Source organism: Pipistrellus kuhlii, unplaced genomic scaffold (genome assembly GCF_014108245.1).
Source record: "Pipistrellus kuhlii isolate mPipKuh1 unplaced genomic scaffold, mPipKuh1.p scaffold_m20_p_184, whole genome shotgun sequence".
NCBI classification, from domain to species: domain Eukaryota; kingdom Metazoa; phylum Chordata; class Mammalia; order Chiroptera; family Vespertilionidae; genus Pipistrellus; species Pipistrellus kuhlii.
Window position 1 is genome coordinate 1 of NW_023425498.1, and position 21,788 is coordinate 21,788.

The 21,788-nt window shown below is 50.1% G+C and overlaps 1 protein-coding gene across 1 annotated transcript; it reads right to left on the minus strand.

Moving 5' to 3' along the window:
* Positions 1-499: 499 nt before the first annotated feature.
* On the minus strand, positions 500-20,104 carry LOC118721884 (T-cell-interacting, activating receptor on myeloid cells protein 1-like). Its single transcript, XM_036443177.2, has 10 exons — positions 19,845-20,104; positions 12,960-12,992; positions 12,563-12,841; positions 11,947-12,243; positions 4,198-4,236; positions 3,723-3,806; positions 3,590-3,617; positions 3,131-3,168; positions 2,660-2,697; positions 500-1,054 (listed from the first exon to the last, which is right to left on the minus strand). The coding sequence occupies exons 1-10, from the start codon at positions 19,876-19,878 to the stop codon at positions 911-913; spliced, it is 1,014 nt and encodes a 337-aa protein (XP_036299070.2). The 5' UTR covers positions 19,879-20,104; the 3' UTR covers positions 500-910.
* Positions 20,105-21,788: the final 1,684 nt, after the last annotated feature.

Consider the following 21,788-nt stretch of genomic DNA (forward strand, 5'->3'; position numbering starts at 1 on the left):
ATAATCTGGCCACTCAGTGAATATATCAGTGTTTCTCAAGTCAGTATTTCTCTCCCTTTCCTTTCTCTCTAAAATTAACAAAAGCAGCCCTAGCTTGTTTGGCTCAGTGGATAGAGCATCAGCCTGCAGATTGAAGGGTCTCAGGTTCAATTCTGTCCAAGAGTACATACCCAGGTTGCACTTCTGAGCCGCAGTGCAATTCCAACACGTGCCACCTGGAGTTAGCACAGCCTTCACAGGTTAGGGGTGCAGTGCCCCACACTTCAGACACCAGCTGCAGGCTCAGGTGTTCCCCAGCCACCTGCACTTCTGACCAACAGCCAAACATGGTGGTTGTTCCCACTACTACCTCCACTCAGGTTCAATAATTTCCTAGAGCCACTCAAGGAATTCAAGGAAGTACTATACTTAGGTTACAATTTTATTATATAAAGAATACAAATCAGTACCAGCAGGGCAACTTGCTATGTCTTCAGGATGTGTCCACCTCCAAGGACATGATGGAGTGTCACCAACTGGAAGCTTTCCAGTGTCCGTGTCCAGCATCTTCGTTGGGATGCCATCACGCAGGCGTGGTTGATTGGGTTACTGCCCACGTGACAGAGTCCGTCCCCAGCCTCCCTCTCTTCCCCAGAGGACCGGCTGATAACACCTGGCTCTGGTTCCAAACCTCCTCATCACGTGGTTGGTCTTCCTGGCAATGATAGGACTGAGTCCTCTCTCTGTATATCACTCTATGTTAATGATACCTTCCACTTGAAAAAATAAATGTTACTTTCGTAGAAGGAGGAAGCAAGTCTGAAGTGGAGACTGAGGAAAGGTTTCCTCATTTGCCCAGTCCCCCAAGGGCCCTCTGCCCCATTGTCCACCCCCTTATTGGCAGTTCTTCCTGGTGCCAGAGCTTCTCCTGCTACATCTTGAGGGCCGAGTACACGCACGTTTCTGGGGGCTGCGGCACCTGGGTGGAGGGGCCCTCGCGCAGGGCTCTGGTGTTCAGCTCAGCATACGTCACTCCCTGCGGTTCTTCAGCCCTGGACACCTGCGATCCCTCATCCTGAAGGGAAGCGAGAGAAGAGGCCAAGTCTTCCAGGGAGGACTTACTTCATGGGGAGGACTGGGCGAGCATAGTAGCAGGGTGGTAGACAGCTTTCCAGGCCCCCTCCCCAGAGCCTCCTACCCCTCAAGCCTTTGCGAGGTTTTCCCTCTTTCTTTTCTTTTTAATCCTCACCCAACGATCTTTTTACTGATTTTTAGAGAGGAGAGAGAAAAACATGGATGTGAGCTAGAAACATTGATCCAGTTGCCTCCTGAATGTGCCCCAACCGGAGATCAAACCTGCAACCTAGGTATGTACCCTGACCAGGAATCGAACCCTGATCCCTTTGGTGTACTAGATGATGCTCCAACCAACTATGCAACTGGCCCAGGCAGGTCCCCTCCCCTATTTAGCCAGACCTAGTGTCTTACATCTATCAAAGGAATGCAGAAAAAATATATACACCCAAATGACTGGATGTTGTGTCAAAGATGAGCCAATGAAGGACTATGTCTTCTCTCATGCCCACTTCTCCGCTGTCCCTGGCAGTCCTGGGCTCGCTCACGCTGATGAAGTCAGCTTCCATGTGAGGAGCTGTCCTATGGAGAGGCCCCCAGGGCCGGCCAGTGTGGTCTCTGGCCAACAGTCAGCCAGGAAGTGAGTCACCTGGGTGAGAGTGGAAGCACAGCCTCTCCTAGCAAAGCCCCCTTCAGCCCTGCCCAGCCGCTCCTCACAGCTGTGACCCAGAGGGAGCCACTCAGCGCTCCAGGTCCTCCCCACAGGTGGGCGGAGCGATGGGCTTTAAGCCACTGTGTTCAGGGATGACTTGTTACACAGCAACAGATCGTTTATACAAACAGTTACCAAAGTGAGTGTTAGTAGGAAACCCTCAGGATCTTAAATCCATAGGGACAGAGCCGGTTAGTTACTGCCAGGGATGGGGGAGGGGCGGAGGGAATGGGGTGTGACTGTTCCAAGGGCGTGAGGGTGCTTTGGGGGAAAATGTCTGGAACTAGATGACAGTGATGTGGCACAACATTGTGAGCTTACCAAATGTCGCTGAATCGTACACGTTGCAACCGTGAATTTTCTGTTATGTGCATTTTGACACCGTTTTTAAAAAATTGAATTATAAAAGGGAAAAAATAAGGGTTACTTCTAACATTGCTACTGATAACTGATACAGGGTCTGCTCTATGGAGTACAGTGTGGCAAGTGCTTTACAGAGGGATCTTACCATATTTTCATCATGAGCTGGGATTAGCCCTGGCTGGTTGGGCTCAGTGAGTAGAGCATCAGCCCACAGACTGAAGGGTCCTGGGTTCAGTTGCAGTCAAGGGCACGTACCCAGGTTGCAAGTTCGGCCCCGCACTGTGAGCTCACTTAACCACCCCGTTAATCCTATGAGGAAGTGCACCCCCTTAGGGACTGGGAGGTGTCCTCACAGAGGCATCATGGGATGAGGGCCCCATGGCCAGAGTCGCACAGATGAGTTCAGACCTGGTTCTCCTGGGATGCAGAGGAAGGGCTGGGGCAGATGAAAGCAAAGGCCCAGACCGTTGACAGAACGAAAGGGGAGCCATGGAGAGCCGGGACTGAGCGAGGGGCTGACGGGAAACTCACCAGGGCGGGAGAGCCACTCTTCGTAGCTGGAGACGCATCTGGAAGGGAGAAGATTCTACCATTTGTTCACTCCCAGCTCCAGGAGTCATGTCTACACACACATGCGCACAGCTACACATGTACTAATATACTCACATAATGCACATGGCATGCACACACTAATGCAGGTATGCATGAAATATTCACATATACACACTCATGCACACAAATATCCAAACTACTCATGTTCACAAACAACATACAAACCACACAGATACACACATGCATACTCAAACAGTGCACACATTGTACTCGTTCTGAATGTGTACATGTATGTGTTCACATGAATGTGTGCCCGACTACATGTGTAGACACATGCACACAGCAACGATGTGTGCACACCCCACATGCCTGCATCCCATACTCCTATACACATTTACAAACAGACACACGGACCACCCCCACCGCCATTTTCTTTCCCGGGTTGATTACCTGTCACCACTTCTTCCATTTTCTTAGAAGAATGGGAGCTGTTAGAGAGAAACAGTGAAGTATTAGAGATCAAGGAAGTTGCGGGGAGAAATCAAGATCCTGTGTGGGAGGAGGTCAGCCGCAGAGAAAGTCACCCCACCCGTCTCTCCAGCTCCTCCTCCCAGCTCAGACACCCTCCCTCCCCCTCAGGTCTCCAAGTCCTCACATGCTCAGGAAGGTCTTGGGAGCCAGGGAGAAGGAAGTGGTTGGGGACAGCACGGCCATGAGGAAAGAAGCCAAGGAAAGGGCACTGAGTGAGAAGTGGAGGGCGGTGCTAAGAAGAGAGAACTTAGAGATCCGGGGTGGTCGTGGGAGCTGGTCTGGGGCACACAACAGGTTGATGTAACAAAAAAGATGAGGTGGCCCAGGAAGTGAGGGAGGACCAGTGAAGTGTTGGCTGATGGGGTTTGAGTGGCCTACCTTCTGGTTGTCTTTTTAAGAGCTGCCCCTGGGGATGAGAAAGAAGGGGGGGATGTGTGAACGCTGAGGTGTTAGCCTTGTCGTTATGTCTCCCCCTCAGCCCCCCAAAGACTCATCCCCTGCTCTGACTCACCACAGCAGGTGTATTTGCAGATGAGGAAGGCTGCGAGGAGGAAGAGTAGAGGTACGATGACAATGAGGATGATTTCGGTGGTTCCTGTGAGGGGAGAGCAGAGGAGAGGCCCAGCTGGTTTCCTGAGACCTGTTCTGATGCCTGACCGTGTCTACCATTGATTGTGTTCCTGGGACATGGTGGGAACTCACTACACCTCTCATACTCACAAGTATCCCGGGAGAGAGAAAGAATGATGCCCATTTTACAGAGGGTCAGAGAGCTGAAAGGTTTTTAAAGGCACCCAACTACTGAGTACCCACAGCTGGGACTCCAACCCCACCCACCTTGAAAGACGTTGCATTGAACCACAATCTTCTGGCATCACCAGAATATAGAGAAGCATCCACAAGGACGTGCCCAGCAGCAGAGAGCTCTCTGGGAGCCTCATCCGTGTTTTAAGGACTCTGCATCCCAGGAGGGTCTCTTCTCTTACCTAGTGTCACTCCTGCCATCTTGGGAGGCTTCGTTTCATCTAGAAGACAGAATTTAAGTTCCAGAACAACCACCGCAGTATACCATTGGTATGTAATTTTTAAAGTCTACATCGCAGAGGTGTACCTATATTGTAAGCGTATTAAAGATGTGCACACAAATGATAACACCAAGGCCAGGGTGGACGTTTCTACCGGAGGGGGCGAGATCACGGGCATGGTGTGGGGAGGAAAAGAGGCCTTCATTTGTGGGAAGAAAGCGACTTGTAGCAACTATGACTGAATGGGACAAGTGTCATTCTGGGTGGTGATGCATGACTATCTGTTTCTTATTATTTCTATTCTGTTAGGTAATGTTTTTCAAATTTCCATAGGAAACAAATATATATATATATATAGTATATATTACAATAATTATAATTGATATAATCTCTCTGTGTGTATACACTGAGTGGCCAGATTATTAGGATCTCTGAATGTCACTCAGTGTACTTCTCTTGACTACCTTATTTATTTGATATCAAAGATACTATAAATCATACACCTGATCAATTTTCCCCTTTGCATTTGCTGATAGAAAGTTCAGGGCAAATAGGTGGTTGATCTCCAGTAAAAGTCTAGAATACTTTTGGTGCCCATTTGAGATACAGATACACTGAGTGGCCAGGTTATTATGCATTCATAGATCATAATAATTTGGCCACTCAGTGTATATGTATATATAATATATACAATAGCCCTGGCCAATTAGCTGAGTTGGTTAAAGCACATCCCAATATGCCAAGATTGTGGGTTTAATCCCCAGTCAGGCACAAATAAGGATCAACCAGTGAGTGCATGAGTGAGTGGAACAACAAATCAATGTTGAACTCTCCTTTCCTCCCTCAAATCAATCATTTAAAAAATTGTTAACCATAAATATACATATATTTATATATCATACCTAATAAAAGAGTAATATGCAAATTGACCATACCTCTGCTACACCCATAAGCCATGCCCACAAAGCCAATCAGAGTGAGTACGCAAATAAACCCAACCAAAATGGCTGCTGCCACGGAGAGCAGGAAGGAGACTTGGGTTTCCCTGGCAATGGAGGAAGTCAAGCTTTCCCACTGCCCTTGCCAGCCTAGACCTCCACTCAATGCTACAAAGTTTCAATTATAGAAGATAAATAAGACCCAACAGAAATGGCTGCCGCCATGGAGTGAGCAGAAGTCTTGGTTCCACTCCAGGCTACAAATTCTTAATTGTAGAAGATAAATAAGTCCCAGATACCAGGGTCTCCACTTGGATTGCCGGGATGTGTGGCTGGGCTGCAAACCACCACAGGCCCCTCGCTCAGGCCGCCCCATGCCCTAAGGGAAGCCCCACTCTGATCCAGGACACCCTTCAGGGCAAACCAGCCAGCCCCCACCCATGCACCAGGCCTCTATCCTATCTAATACAAGAGTAATATGCAGAGTGACCATGACTCCAACACACAAAATAGCTGCCCCCATGTGGTCGAAGATCCTGCCCCCATGTGGACACAAAATGGCCAGCAGGAGAGGGAAGTTGGGAGGGACCAGGCCTGAAAGGAAGGGCAGTTGTGGACTATCAGGCCAGCAAGGGAGGGCAATTGAGAGGGACCAGGCCTGTAAGGGAAGGCAGTTGGGGGTGATCAGGCCTGCAGGGGAGGAAACTTGGGGGTGACCAGGCCAGCAGAGGAGGGAAGTTAGGAGCAAACAGGCTGTTAGAGGAGCAGTTAGACATCAATCAGGCTGGCATGGGAGTGGTTAGGGAGTGATCAAGTTGGCAGGCAGAAGCAGTTAGGGGGCAATTAGGAAGGCAGGCAGGTGAGCAGTTGGGAGCCAGAAGTCCTGGATTGTGAGAGTGATCCCAGATTGGAGAGGGTGCAGGCTGGGCTGAGGGACACCTCCCCTGTGCATGAATTTTGTGCACTGGGTCTCCAGTGTGTGTGTGTGTGTGTACATATATATGACACATGCTGATTGGTAATATTTCGCTGGAGAACCCAGGATAACACAGCAGGACCGAATTCTCTTACATCAGATGCAGCTGTGCTTCCAGGCTAAATGGAGTATCTCGCCCATTTTCTGTACTGCTTCTGAGGACAAAATAATAGTAAGAACCTAACCTAGCGTGTGCTGAGTGCCTACTCACATAATCAACATTTCATCTTCCCCATACCCACGTAGCTGTTTTGTAACCCTGCTGCATGGAGAGGTTAGAATAGAGGAAGCATGGGTTTTATTTTTTATAGATAAGCAAACTAAAGCTCGAAGAGGTTACTTGAGCTGCACGAGGTCACACCTGTGAGTAGCAGAGTGTGGCTGGAGGCACATTCTGATGTTGCTAGCTCTGCGCTTGTGGCACTCACTGCTTCACCAGCCGCGGTTGTGTTGTCCATGCCTTGGAGTTGACAAAATAGAAGAAAACGGACCTGAGATCCCAGGAGTGCCCCTCCTTCAGTTCGTGCTTCAAAAGGAGTGGCCGCAGGGAGCTCACAGTTTCCTCATAACCGTCCCACCACATATTTCCTCTATTCTCCAGCTCCCGCCTCAGGGCCCTCACTTCTCTACCTCACCAGGCTTGGCTTCCTTCTCAGAGCACCGCCAGGAAGCGGGGTGCTAGTCATCACAACTCCTCCTGTGCACTCAGTCCTCCCCGCCTGCTGCCCCAGCTTTCTTCAGAACCAGAGGCGGCATTGAACTCGCTCAAGTTCAGAAGCAATGAATAACTGGGAAACTGTGGAGACAGATCCAACTTTGGAATGGAGGGAGAGAAACACACGAGTGACCTTGAAGACGGATGGTGTCAAGTGCGGTGACAAATATTTCTTGAACAGCCACTGGTTTGGGACACACATTTAAAATAATTAGAGGCTCCAGGCACTGGAGGAGAGTATGTTGTCGTCCCCAAAGTCCCTGCCAAGAACACGGTCATCTCACTGGAAACTAGACGATGGATCTACAGAAGGATTTCTCAACTTTTGCACTGTTGACATGTGGGGCTGGGTAATTCTTTATGGGGAGGGGATCCTGAGCATCATAAGGTCCTTTACAGCATCTCTGATCTCTACCTCCTAGATGCCCCAGTTGTGACCTCCAAAAACATCACCAGATGTTGCCATATGTCACTGGGTTGAGTACCAATGGTCTACGGAAAACGAGGGATGAGGTGAAGGTGACTTTCCTCTCTTCACCCACCTTTTTTGGATTACTGTCACCCACCTTGCTCGGCCTCCCGCCTGGGCCAATCAGGTGACCCTCACATCTCCACAAGTTCAACGTGCTGGTGTGGAAGCAGGTCAGGGTTCTGGTCCCACAACAGCTGCGTAAAACTCAGGGGATTATGAAAGGTCCTGAGGAAGCCCAAAGGAGAACCCTTGGCCAGTTTCAATAATGTACCCCTGCACCTGCCCCCAATTATCTGCCCTCTAAGCACACCCCCACCGACATCCTCCTCTTTCCTCAGTGTGACCCCTGGTGACACTTTTCAGGACTTGGACAGCAGCTGGAAGGTGTAGGTTGAGCTTGACAACAGCCACCTCAGCATTCCAGGTCGCCTTTTATATCAGCACCTGCATGTCAGAAGCAGCAATAATTCTGAGCATTGAGTAAGACACTCACAAGGCTCCTCATATGCCAGAATAAATGCAGGAATGGAAAAAACTATTGGCAGTTGTTGAATAACCAAAAATATTTGAAAGTTCCTCCTTCTGTGGAGAGCAGATCCAACGTATTATGTCTCCCTTCCCATTTTGCTTCTTTAATTTCAGAGAGGAAGCGAGAGGGAGATAGAAACATCAATGATGAGAGAGAATCATTGATTGGGTGCCTTCTGCATGATCCCACTGAGGATCAAGCCCACAACCCGGGCATGTGCCCCAACCAGGAATCCAACCATGACCTCCTGGTTCATAAGTTGACGCTCCCTGCCTGGGATTTCCTCTCTGTTTTGTCACCCCTTTTGGAAAAGGCCATCTCATCTGTGCTTAAGTTTGTCACATATGATTGAACTGAGTTAAAGAGACAGACACACACCTCTGGCCTTTGTAGAACCTGGAAGACCTTCAATATCATATAATTTCCCACCGATCTTCCTAATTAATAGTAATGATGAGAACATTTACCATTATTATGAGAGGGAGACACATGTTCTCTGGCCTACTGTTTTCTGGAAAGTCTTCCATTAGGAGTGTATTCCTTTTTCATTTTTAATGTATTTATTATTTACACTTACCCTGTGCTGGACACTAGGCAGTGTGTCGGGGACACGGGTGCTAGACATGGGGGTGATGTCTCTTCCCTCCTGGAGCTTTGAGGCTAATCAGGGGTAACTGACAATGGAAATCCAAACAGGAGTGTATTCTTTGATAAGACTCAGAATTCAGAGGGAGAAGTTTTGGATTTCATGTTGTTAATAACAGCAAATATTTATATGACATTTGCTAGGGAAAGCATTTAGGTAAAATGTGTCATCAGAATCTTGCCATGAGTCCATCATGTTAGGTGCTATTATCAACCTCATTTTTACTACATTTGATCTTAGCCAAAAGGCCGAGAATCGATAAACCTCATTTTAAAAAATATATTCTATTGATTTTTTACAGAGAGGAAGGTAGTGGGATAGAGAGTTAGAAACATCGATAAGAGAGAAACATCATTGATCAGCTGCCTTCTGCACACCCCCTACTGGGGATGGGCCTCAACCAAAGTATGTGCCCCTGACCGGAATCGAACCTGGGTCCTTTCAGTCCGCAGGCCAATACTCTATCCACTGAGCCAAACCGGTTTCAGCTATCAACCTTATTTAACAGATGAGGAAACTGAGACAGAGACAGGCTAAGTAATCTGGGGAAATGGGTTATTTGTTAATAGGCTCCAACTAAAACCCAAGTGGTTATTATAATTATTTTAAAACAAAGCTCCCTTCCGCACAATTCCCAACCATGGGGACCTTTACCTAGGTCAGTGGACAGCAAACCCATTAGTCAACAGAGCCAAATATCAACAGCACAACGATTGAAATTTCTTTTGAGAGCCACATTTTTTAAACTTAAACTTCTTTTAATGCCACTTATTCAACATAGACTCACCCAGGCCGTGGTATTTTGTAAAAAAAAAAAAAAAAAAAAAAGCCACACTCAAGGGGCCAAAGAGATGCATGCGGCTCTAGAGCCGCAGTTTGCCGACCACTGCTCTAGGCCATCAGGCTCCCATAAACACATACCACAGGCTGGGCAATTTACAAACATCAGGCACTTTCCAGTCACAGTGCTGGAGGTTGGAAGTCAGAGGTCAGGGTGACTTCTAGGAGGCAGACTTCCTCTGTCCTCACATGGCACAATTGGACAGGGAGCTCCCTGGGGTCTCTTCTATTATATAATGGCACTAATCCCATTCACGAGGGCTCCACCCTCATGACCTGAGCACTCTCAGAGGCTGTACCTCCAAATACCATCACATTGGGGCACTAGGATTTCAACACATGGATGTGGGGGAGACATTCAGATCATAGCACCAGAGAAAAGCACCCTTCTTTCTCTTTGGGGCTGCTCATTCCCCCAGGATGGAGTGGGGGTTTTCTTGCCTCACCAAGGGGACAATTTGCATATTAGCCTTTCATTATACAGGACTTGAGGCCCCGTGCATAGGATTTGTGCACTGGTCAGGGGTATGGCCTACAGGAATTGGCCTGCTGTGGGAGAGCCGCTCATCCAGTCAGCAGAGTGGTGCTCCCACTGTGGAAGCACACTGACCACCATCGGGTAGCTCCTGCTTTGAGCATCTGCCCCCTGGTGGTCAGTACTTGGCATAGCAACTGGTCAAGTGGTCGTTCCACCATTTGGTCGCTGGGATTTTATTATATAGGATAGCCAAAATATGGAAACAACCTAGGTGTTCATCAGTATATGAATGGACAAAGCAGAAGCAGATATATACGTGTGTGTGTGTGTGTGTGTGTGTGTGTATGTACACAAAGGCACACTGGAATATTAATCATGTAAGGAATGGAATCCTGCCAATTGTAACAACATGAATAGACCTAAGCGGTATTATGCTAAGTGAAATAAATCAGAGAAAGACAAACACCATATCATTTCACTTATGTGTGGAATCTAAAAGAACTAAACAAATGAACAAACTAAACAAACAGACTCATAAGATACAGAAAAACTGATAGTTGTCAGAGGGTTGGGTGATGAGAGTATGGGAAAAAAGGTGGAGGGGATTACGAGGTGCAAACTTGTAGTTATCATATAAGGAAGTCATGGGGATGTAAAGTACAGCATAGGATGCAGCCAATAATCCTATATAATAAATGGCCAATAAGCGAATTGTCCCCTCGGGAGTTTGACCGACTGTGAGTTCGACTGCCTTCTATGATGTGCGCTGACTGGGAAGCAGCACAGAATGGAGGAAGGCCCTGATCAGCCCTGATTGCCAGCCAAGCCTAGGGACCATACCCATGCACGAATTTCGTGCACCGGGCCTCTAGTATCATAATAACTTTGTATGGTGACGGATATGTAGTGGACTTTTTGTGGTGATCACTTTGTAAGGCATATAAATGTAAAATCTCACTTTGTTGTACACTTGAAACTAACACATTGTATATCAAGTATAATTTAAAAACGCTTGATAGCAGTAGCCAGTTGACAAGTGGTTCAAACATCAGCCCAAGGACTGAAGGTCCCAGGTTTGACTCCAGTTGAGATCATGGAGTTGCTGGCTCAATCCCCAGCCCTCCCTGGTCGGAGTGCGTGCTTGAGGCAACCAATCAATGTCTCTCTCTCACATCGATGTTTCTCTCTGTGTGTCTTCCTCTCTCTTCCACTCGCTCTAAAAATCAATGGAGGAAAATATCCTTGGGTGAGGATTAACACAAAAGCCTTTTTAAATAAAAATAAAAGAGCTTTACAATCCAGAATTTTAAAAAGTGGTTAAAATGGTAACTTTCATATTATGCATTTTTACCACATTTTTTAAAAAAGTCATCCCTTTAGCCGAAACCGGTTTGGCTCAGTGGATAGAATGTTGGTCTGCAGACTAAAAGGTCCCAGTTCAATTCTGATCAAGGGCATGTACATTGGTTGCAGGCACATCCCCAGTGGGAGGTGTGCATGACGCAGCTGGTCAATGATTCTCTCTCATCGATGTTTCTAGTTCTCTACCCTCTCCCTCTATTCCTCTCCCTTCCTCTCTGCAAAAAATCAATAAAATATGTTTTTTAAAAAGTCATCCCTTTAAAAAGTCCAGGCAGGGGAAAAAAATCTACACTTGGTTGAGCTAAAAGCATGGATGGTAGAGAATGAAAATGAAACACATCTTTCCAGAGGTCTCTGAGTATGTCTTAAAAAGGTATTTCCAAGGCTCTTTCCTATTCTCCCTCCCCCTCTACCTTCTTTCTGGAATCTCATACTGTATAACTCTAGGATGCATCATTCACACTTCAGTCTAAATGAGTGACTTTGTGGTTAGATCTTATTTTCCCTGTAGGGCCAGGTATCACAGATAACCCCCGCCTCCTGTCTTGTCATTCTCCACTATTCACTCTCTCTCTGTTAGCAGAAGTTCCTGTCCATTCCTCCACGAAATCCTGGCCCTGACTTCCTCTCCCCACATGACTTTCCCAAGCCCCAGAGTCCTGGAGGGATGGAACCTCCCTCCGATGTACTCAGGTGGCAGGAAGTCCACTGGCAGATAACACAGCCATCATCTCGGTGATGGTCAGAACCTTACCTGTCACTGAGATCCTGAGCCCATCACTGGGCTGTGAGGTCCAGAAAGGAGTCCTTGGTAGGTAGTACACACAGCTGTAGTTCCCAGTGTCACTGCCTGTCACACTGGGAAGGGAGAAGTCTGTCTCCATTCCTATTGCACGCTGGAGTTTTATGGGTGTTGAAGTTCCTTCCTTCAGTAGAGCAAACATGTGGGGTCCAATCACATGCTTGGGCTTCTGGCACTGCAGAGTCACGTTTTCTCCTGCAGTCACCTCACCCCTGTGGTGGGCGTGGAGGGAAGGTTTAGCTAATTCTCCTGTAAGAGAAGGAAGCTCAGGAGTCATGGGCAGAAGCCTTGAGTCCCCCACTCAGGCTTGTTGTTCTGGCAGGTCCCCAGGGAGTGTGGGAAGTGACAGACACCTGACCTCACCCTCTTTCTGCTCTGACTCCAGAAAGGAGATGTCCCTCCCACAAGCCCTGGGTGAAGGCAGGGCCCTCAGCTCTGCTCCTGTCCTTCTCCATCTCACCTCCCCATCCACACTGGAGGGGAGACCCCTGCTCCTCTCTCATTCTCTGGATCCTCCCTCATTCCTGTCCTAGGGAGATGGTGTGTCATTGTGAGCTCCCTTCCTCACCTGTCACCAGTAGGATAAGGACATCACTGAGCAGTGACCTTCTGGTAGGGCTCTCTGTCCTGTATTCACAGGTGTACTCTCCAGCGTTACTGGTTTTTAGGTCAGTGAGGTGAAACTCTGCCATGGCCCCTGAGGATGGTGAAGACTCCAAAGAAACATTGTTCTTTTTGAGAGCAAACTTGACTTTCCCAGAAGGAATGGAGCATCGCAGTGTCACAGTACTATTGGCAGGAACCACGGAGCTGGGTGAGGCACGGATGGAGGGCCTGGGAAGTGACCCTGGAAGGAAGCAGAGTCCAGGCTGGACTTGATTCACTCACCTGCTCTTCTGAAGAAAGAGGTGGGTGAGGGGATTTGGAGCGAAGGAGAAGGAAGGCTTTCCTTGAGAAACACTCACCAGCTCTTCTTAGATCTTGGCCAGCACACAGCCCTGCAAAGGAACCGTCATGAGACAGAAGCTCCTGCCTGGAGCCCACGTCATTACCCTGACCTGGACCCCGAGGACCACCCAGGGCTTTTGCTGGGAACGGACCTCTCATCATCCTGTTCTCCTTCTGTCCCAACACCCTCCCCGAGAACCCAGCTGCCATCACAGTCTGTTCGCAGCTTCTGTTAGCAGCTGGGGCTGCTCTAACCAATTACCACACAGATCCTGGCTCATCACAGCACACTGTCTCATCCTGCCGTTTGGTCCGTGTGAGAAAGCCAGCATCTCAGTCTCACTGGCCAAAATGATGATGTTGGCAGGATTGCATTCCTTCTGGAGGCATGGGTGGGAGAATCCATCCCCTGCCTTCCTTAGTTTCTAGACATGCTTGCATTGGCTTGTGGCCTCTTTCCCATCTTTTTTTTATTTTTATTTTTATTTTTATTCTCACCTGGGGATATTTTTTCCGTTTATTTTAGAGAGAGGAAAATATCCATGTGAGAGAAGCACATCAATTGGTTGCCTCCTGCATGTGCCCTGCCCAGGCCCCAGGCTGAGGAGGAGCCTGCAACCAAGGCATGTGCCCTTGACCAGAACAGAACCCAAAACCCTTCGATCCACAGGCCAGCACTCTATCCACTGAACCAAACTGGCTAGGGCGCCTCTCCCCACATCTTTGCACCCAGCAAAGGTTGGTCGAGTCCGACTTTCTCTTCTGCCAACCAGATAATTCAGGATCCTCTCTCTAGGGTCATCTGCTGAGCAACTTTGGGCCCATCTTCCACCTCAGTTCTCCTTTGCCACCGAAGGAGACATATTCACAGATTCTGGCAATCAGGACGCAGACATCTTCGGGGAGCCTGCTACTCAGTGTCTATTCCTTTCTCTCTCGTCCCAGGTTCCTCTCCTCTCACAATGCCCTCATGATGTTGATGGTCTTGCTATTTTCCTCCAGAACTGATCCACTTCTCCCCATCATTCATCCTTTTTCATTGAATTTATTAGGATGACAGCTATACTAATAATAGAGAATGTGCATATTGGCTGGGACACCCTCATGCAATGACGGAACATCAGGCTGTATGGGGTGACCAAATGACTGGACAGCAGGCTGCATGGGGCGACCAGGCTGGCGGGGTGGGGGGGCGGGCAGTTGGGGGCAACCAGACCCGAAGGCAGAGGTGGTTAGGGGTGATCAGGTTGGCAGGGGGAGGGGGCAGCGCATAGGGGCAACGAGGCCAGCAAGGGGAGGGGGGGGTCAGTTATGGGCGATCAGGCTGGCAGGGGGGGCAGTTAGGGGCAATCAGGCAGGCAGCCAGAGGTAGTTAGTGGCGATCAGGCAGGCAGGCAGTTGAGCAGTTAGGAGCCAGCAGTCCTAGATTGTGAGAGGGTGCAGGCTGAGCTTAGGGGGACCCCCCCCCCCACCATGCACAAATTTTGTGCCCTGGGCCTCTAGTTGGTTAATAAAATTATATAGGTTTCATGGGTACAATTCTACAGTGCATCATCAGTATATTATATCGTGTGTTCACCAACTCAAGTCAAGTCTCTTTCCACCACCACTCATCTCCCTTTTACCCTCTCCTACCTCCCCCACCTCCCGTTCCCTCTGATTCATCATCCATCCTTTACCCATCTTTCTCTTTTACCATATCTTGCCATGTTGTCTCTAGATTTCATGGTGGAGGAGACAAGGGACACGACTATCTCTGAATGTCTCTGTCACCCCAAATGGTCGCTGAGGTGTCTCCTGGTGTGTCAACATTGTAGAGGGCAAAGGACTCTCCCCTCTCCTCTGGGGCTGTCGATTCTAGACTGAGAGACATCACTGGCGACAAAAGCCATTTGGAAAAGACACCTTGGTTTCACTGACACCTATTAACTCCTCATGCCCTTGGGGAAATTTATATCTGGAGTCACTAGGACTTGCGCCCCTTGAGGGCAGAGAATATATCCTCGGTGCCTGGGACAGTGCCTATGTTTCAGCAAAGGTTTGGTAATTTTGTGTTGACTGACCTGAAGCCTTACGAGTCGGGAGGGAGGGTCATTTACAAAGATTTTTGATGAACAGAAATAGCAATGATCTCCCCAAAACCCCTCTCAGCACAACACCATACCCACTCACAGCATCTGGGAGGCAGAGAGAGGTGCAAGGGCATCGGCTGCTGGAAACCTGGTCCTTTGCCCTCGGGTGTTCCTTCCTGCTCTCAGAGGATGCCTGCGTGTCTCTGGCTCTGCCATCGGCCATGGGTTACCTCCCTGGTGCTCCAGAGCGAATCTCAACAATCCAAAATCTGTATGGTGCGGAGGAGTGATGCTTTGTCCCCCACCTTTCCCATCTGGTGGCTGTCCTTACAGCTCTGGACCAAACTGGCCCCAAGAAGTGTGCCTTCAGACACCAAGGTAGGTGGTCTCGTCTGATTAGCGAGAGGAGTGATTCTCTACTAGGGACAGTGGGCCACATCCCAGCAACTTGCAAATACAAACTATCGTTAACTCTAGTCGCCATGCTGGTGTAACAGACCCCCAGAACTTACTCATCTTCTAGCTGGAAGTTTGTACCCTTTTACCAACATCTTCCATTTTTCTCTTTCTTTCACACACACACAGCTCCTGGTAACCACCATTCCTCTCTTTGTTTCTGTGAGTTCAGCATGTTGAGGTCCCCATATGAATGGGAACAGGCAGTATCTGTTCTCTCAGTGTGACTTATCTCACTTAGCATAATATCACCAGGCTCCATCCACATGGTTTCCTCTTTCTCACGGCTGAATAATATTATGTTACCTAGCTACATGGCAGATGGGTAGATAGTTCTCAGTCCTCCAGCCATGCATCTGTTGATGGACTCTCGGGTTGTTCCTGTGTTCTCGCTATTGTAAATGCTGCAGTGAACATAGGGATGAAGATATCTCTGTGAGGTCCAGTTTTCACGCCCTCAGATATATGTTCCCAGAAACAAAATTGCTGGGTCATGTGGCAATCCTATTTTTAGTTTTTGGAGGAACTTCCCCGTGGCCGCACAAATTTACATTTCCACCAGCAGTTCCCTTACAGCACGTCCCTCCCAGCACTGATCCCTCTCCTCGGCGGCGGCCATGTTGCCAGGTGGTGAGTGCTTGTACAGAGCCCCCGTGGCCCACAGAGCCTCTGCCCCTCGGCCCTCTACCCAAGAAGCTCGCCAACACCTACTGAGCCCATGGGGTCCCCTGTCACCTCCCCCATCGGGTCCGCTGTCACCTCCCCCATCAGGTCCGCTGTCACCTTCCCCAACGGGTCCTCTGTCACCTCCCCCATCGGGTCCTCTGTCACCTCCCCATCGGGTCCTCTGTCACCTCCCCCATCGGGTCCGCTGTCACCTCCCCCATCAGGTCCGCTGTCACCTCCCCCAACGGGTCCGCTGTCACCCCCCCGTCGGGTGCTCTGTCACCTCCCCATCGGGTCCTCTGTCACCTCCCCCATTGGGCCCCTTGTCACCTCCCCCGTCGGGTCCTCTGTCACCTCCCCCATCGGGTCCTCTGTCACCTCCCCCATCGGGCCCCCTGTCACCTCCCCCATCGGGTGCTCTGTCACCTCCCCCATCAGGTCCTCTGTCACCTCCCCCATCAGGTCCTCTGTCACCTCCCCCGTCGGGTCCTCTGTCACCTCCCCCATCGGGCTCCCTGTCACCTCTCCCATCGGGTCCCCTGTCACCTCCCCCATCGGGTGCTCTGTCACCTCCCCCATCGGGTCCCGTCACCTCCCCCATCGGGTCCCGTCACCTCCCCCATCGGGTCCGCTGTCACCCCCCCGTCGGGTCCTCTGTCACCTCCCCCGTCGGGTCCTCAGTCACCTCCCCCGTCGGGTCCTCTGTCACCCCCCCGTCGGGTCCTCTGTCACCTCCCCCATCGGGTCCTCAGTCACCTCCCCCGTCGGGTCCTCTGTCACCTCCCCCGTCGGGTCCTCAATCACCTCCCCCGTCGGGTCCTCTGTCACCTCCCCCGTCGGGTCCTCAGTCACCTCCCCCGTCGGGTCCTCTGTCACCTCCCCCATCGGGTCCTCTGTCACCTCCCCCATCGGGTCCGCTGTCACCTCCCCCGTCGGGTGCTCTGTCACCTCCCCCGTCGGGTGCTCTGTCACCTCCCCCGTCGGGTGCTCTGTCACCTCCCCCATCGGGTCCCATCACCTCCCCCATCGGGTCCCGTCACCTCCCCCATCGGGACCCGTCACCTCCCCCAACGGGTGCTCTGTCACCTCCCCCATTGGGTCCCGTCACCTCCCCCATCGGGTCCGCTGTCACCTCCCCCATCGGGTGCTCTGTCACCTCCCCCATCGGGTCCTCTGTCACCTCCCCCATCGGGTCCGCTGTCACCTCCCCCATAGGGTGCTCTGTCACCTCCCCCGTCGGGTGCTCTGTCACCTCCCCCGTCGGGTCCTCTGTCACCTCCCCCATCAGGTGCTCTGTCACCTCCCCCATCGGGCCCCCTATCACCCCCCCCATCGGGTCCGCTGTCACCTCCCCCATCGGGTGCTCTGTCACCTCCCCTATCGGGCCCCCTATCACCCCCCCCCATCGGGTGCTCTGTCACCTCCCCCGTCGGGTCCTCTGTCACCTCCTTGCTCTAGGTTTTCCCAGCCATGGCTCCCTCCATGCACCCTCCGAATCTTTCCACCCCAAGCTACCACCTTTTATTCTTATTCTTCTGGCATTTTTATATGCTTATTGATTTGAGAGAGAGAAGCATTTGCCCCTGCATGCGTCCCAACCCGGAAACAAACCCAAAACCTGGGTATGTGGCCCGACCAGAAACGGAACCAGAGACCTTTTGGTGCATTGGACAACGCTCCAGCCACCTGCCCACAAAATCATGACCTTTGACATCCCCCAGCCTGGCTCGGTGGGAACGTGCTGTCTCTGGAACTGTGCAGACCCGCGTTTGGATTGAACTTCTCCCTTCAGTGGCCAAGTGGCTTCCTGTGTCACATCTGTTTTCAGCCTCAGATTCCCCTCAGGCAAAAAGGGGATGTGACTATTCTGCAGAATTCTTCTAAGACATGTAACTTGAGGTTGTACAAAGACACAGGATTAACATTGACTCTGTGTGAGAAAGTTCTCATTCTGTCTCTCGTCTTTTCATCCTCACATTGATTTTTAGAAAGAGAGAAAACACACTGATGTGAGAGAGAAACGTTGATTGGTCCCCCCCTCCCCATATGCACACTGACTGGGGATCAAACCCACAACCTAGGTATATGCCCTGACTGGGAAAGCAGAAACCTTTTTGGTGTGTGGGTCAATGCTCCAATCAACTGAGCCACCCAACCGGGGCCTGTCTCTGTCTTGATCACAGAAGAATACCATAGCTGGATACGAGTTTCCAACCCATTTTCTTTTTATTTTAATTTTTATTTATTGTTTTAAGAGCGAGATAAACAGCCATCTGTTGTCCCACTTATCTGTGCATTCATCGGTTGATTCTTGTACGTGCCCTGATCGGTGATCAAACCCACAACATGGGCGTATCAGGATGACGCTCTAACCAACCGGGCTACCCGGCCACGGCTCCAAGCCATTTCTTGTGTTCACTCATCTCTCTTAGGAAAAGATGACTGGGGAAACTGTGGCCCAGTGTCTACAGTCAGGAGCAGTAGTTATTAAAACTTAATCATACTGTTTCCCTCATTGACTACTGGCAACTATATTCTATTTTTGATGAAGGATATTGATTTTCTATTGCAAATCTTTAAAATAGCTTTGAGCCTAAAAATAATACATGGCTGAAGCCGGCTTGGCTCAGTGGTAGAGCGTCGGTCTGCGGACTGAAAGGTCCTGGGTTCGATTCCGGTCAAGGGCATGTACATTGGTTGCGGGCACATCCCCGGTAGGGGGTGTGCAAGAGGCAGCTGGTCGATGTTTCTCATCAACGTTTCTAGTCTCTATCTCTCTCCCTTCCTCTCTGAAAAAATCAATATTAAAATAAATAAATTAATTAAATAAAATAAAAACAAAATATGACCTGGCTGGTGGCTCAGTAGAGCATCGATCCAATATGCCAAGGTTCAAGCCCTGGTCAGGGCACATACAACAATCAGCCAATGGATGCAGAAATAAGTGGAACAACAGATTTCCCTCTCTCTCTCTCCCGCCCCTCCCCCTTTCATTCTCTAAAATAAATCAATGGCCCGGCCTTTGAGCGACAACACCCATGAACCTGGAGGTCATGGTTCGATTCCTGGTCATGGCACATGCCCAGGTTGCCGGCTTGATCCCCAGTAAGGGGTGTGCAGGAGGCAGCTGGTCAATGATTCCCTCTCATCATTCATGTTTCTATCTCTCCCTCTCTCTCCCTCTCTTCAATAAAATATATTTTAAAATAAATCAATCAGTAAAAATTTAAAGAATAAAAACCAGAACAATTTGAAGAAGAATATCCCTCATGAAAGAGCACAGACATGAGCCCCTGCTGGTGTTGCTCAGGGGTTAGAGTGTCAGCCTGAGAACTGAAGGGTCCAGGTTTGATTTATGAACCTGGGTTGCAGGTTCAATTCCCATCTGGGTTTGGGCATGTGCGGGGCGGCAGCCAATCGATGAGTCTCTCTCACATCAATGCTTCTCTTTCTCCCCAGCCTTCCCTCCTTTACACTCTCTCTAAAAATCAATGGGGAGAATGTCCTCGAGTGAGGATTAACAGCAAAAAAGTATACAGACATGTGACATGTCCGTAATAGGTATTCGGGGAATGAAAGTGTCTGCTCTTTGCACACCCACCAACCCCATTACTACTGGGCTTGAGGCCCACAAGTCGCCCCAATCCCAGTTGCCTCCATAGCCCAACTCGTCACCACCCTCAGCGGCCCTCCCCTGCCCACACTTACCAACGCAGAGCAGAGCCAGGAACGGGAGGGTCATGGCGGCCCCCAAAGCCTCTTCCAAGGAACTTGCTTGAGTTTTGCTGTTTGTCAAAAATGGTCTCTTGGCTCCCAGATATGCAAAAACAGCACCGTTTTTAATCCTCCCCGGGTAGATATACCCCCGGTTTCTGCCTCGCAGTCAAAATCAGGAAGTTGGGGCTATTTATTACAACACCCTGTCAAGCCACTTCCCACAGGCCTGACGCAGAGGCCCTGGCCGCAGAGCCCACCTAGGCAGCGCTAAGGCACGTGCGCAGCAAGTGCGCGCAGTACGTGAGAACCTGCGCACAGGATTATTTTATGGCCCTTGTCCCCTTTTACCTGGGGAGGGAATTCAGCTGGACCTATGGCTGCCAGCAGAGCAACTCCGTGTCTCTGGTCAGCAGGCCTTGCGTGGACGTGACCGGTACAAGCTCAGAGCTATGCCCCTCGGGAACGTCGGCGGGCTGCAGCTGGGCCAGAGCCGATAGCAGAGAGATGAGGCGTTGTGATGTCATCGGTGGGGGGAGGAGAAAACGGACCCTGGAAAGGAAAGCTAAGAGGGAGTACTCATTGCCCGACCCGTGAGGCTCAGTGGTGGAGCATCGGCCTACGTACCAGGAGGTCAGGGTTCGGTCCCGGTCAGGGCACATAGCAGGAAGCCACCGGTGAATGCACGAGTACGTGGTCCAAGTCCGTGGCCCTCTGGAAGTGCTGGGACTTCCGGACCAGGAGCAGCCCTTCAGCAACATCGGCCGCGAGTGGACATAGGGATACCTCAGCCCCTTTGACTGTTGGGAAATAACTGTGAAGTGTGTGCTCTTTGCTAGCCCCTAAAGCTCAGTCAGTACTAAGTACCACAATATTAGGGACCAGCCATACTGAGCTCCAGCAGGATCAGTATTGGCAGCTCTGAGCCCCAGCGGGATTGGTACCAGTACTGGGAATACTGAGCCCCAGCAGGATTGATACTGGGAATACTGAGCCCCAGTGGGATAGGTAGTGGGAGTACTGAGCTCCAGCAGGATTGGTACTGGAAGCCCTGAGCCCCAGCGGGATCGGTACTGGGAATACCGAGCCCCAGCGGGATTGGTACCAGTACTGGGAATACTGAGCCCCAGGAGGATTGGTACTGGGAGTACTGAGCCCCAGGAGGATCAGTACTGGCAGCATTGAGCCCCAGGAGGATCGGTACTGGCAGCACTGAGCCCAGGAGGATCAGTACCGGGAGCCCTGAGCCCCAGGAGGATTGGTATCGGTAGCACTGAGCCCCAGCAGGATAGGTACTGGGAGAACTGAGCCCCAGCACTACCATCCAGTCAGCATACAAATTTCTCCAATGACCTAAGAAATGTCCTTTCTATCAGTCTTTTTAAATAATTGATTTTTAATCTTCATTCTCTTTTTTAATGTTTTTATGGATATTTTTAGGGAGAAATGAAGGGGGGGGAGAGAAATATCCATGAGGGAGGAGTATAGATTTGCTGCCTCTTGCATGCCCTTTACTGGGGATCAAGCCCACAACTGAGTATGTGCCCTGACCAGGAATCGAACCAGTGACCTCTTGTTGCATGAGACGATGCTCAACCACTGGCCATGCCAGCTAGGCTCTGTCAGTTTAAAAAAATTAAAATCCAAATCCCCGGGACCGGTTTGGCTCAAGTGGATAGAGCGTCGGCCTGGGGACTGAAGGGTCCCGGGTTCGATTCCGGTCAAGGGCATGTACCTTGGTTGCGGGCGCATCCCCAGTAGGGGGTGTGCAAGAGGCAGCTGATCGATGATTCTCTCTCATCGATGTTTCTAACTCTCTATTCCTCTCTCTTCCTCTCTGTGAAAAATCAATAAAATATATTTTAAAAAAAATAAAAATAAAATCCAAATCCTCAAAATGGAGATATTGGAGGCGCATTTAACAGATGCGCTAATTTA

Bases quoted from the DNA above. Each gene is read 5' to 3' on its own strand.
- LOC118721884 (XM_036443177.2), bottom strand. From the start codon at position 19,878: ATGACCCTCCCGTTCCTGGCTCTGCTCTGCGTTG. The intron at 12,993-19,844 runs GTAAGTGTGGGC...GTTCCTTTGCAG, and splicing joins CCTGGCTCTGCTCTGCGTTG to GGCTGTGTGCTGGCCAAGAT. The intron at 3,618-3,722 runs GTGAGTCAGAGC...TCTCATCCCCAG, and splicing joins CTGCAAATACACCTGCTGTG to GGGCAGCTCTTAAAAAGACA.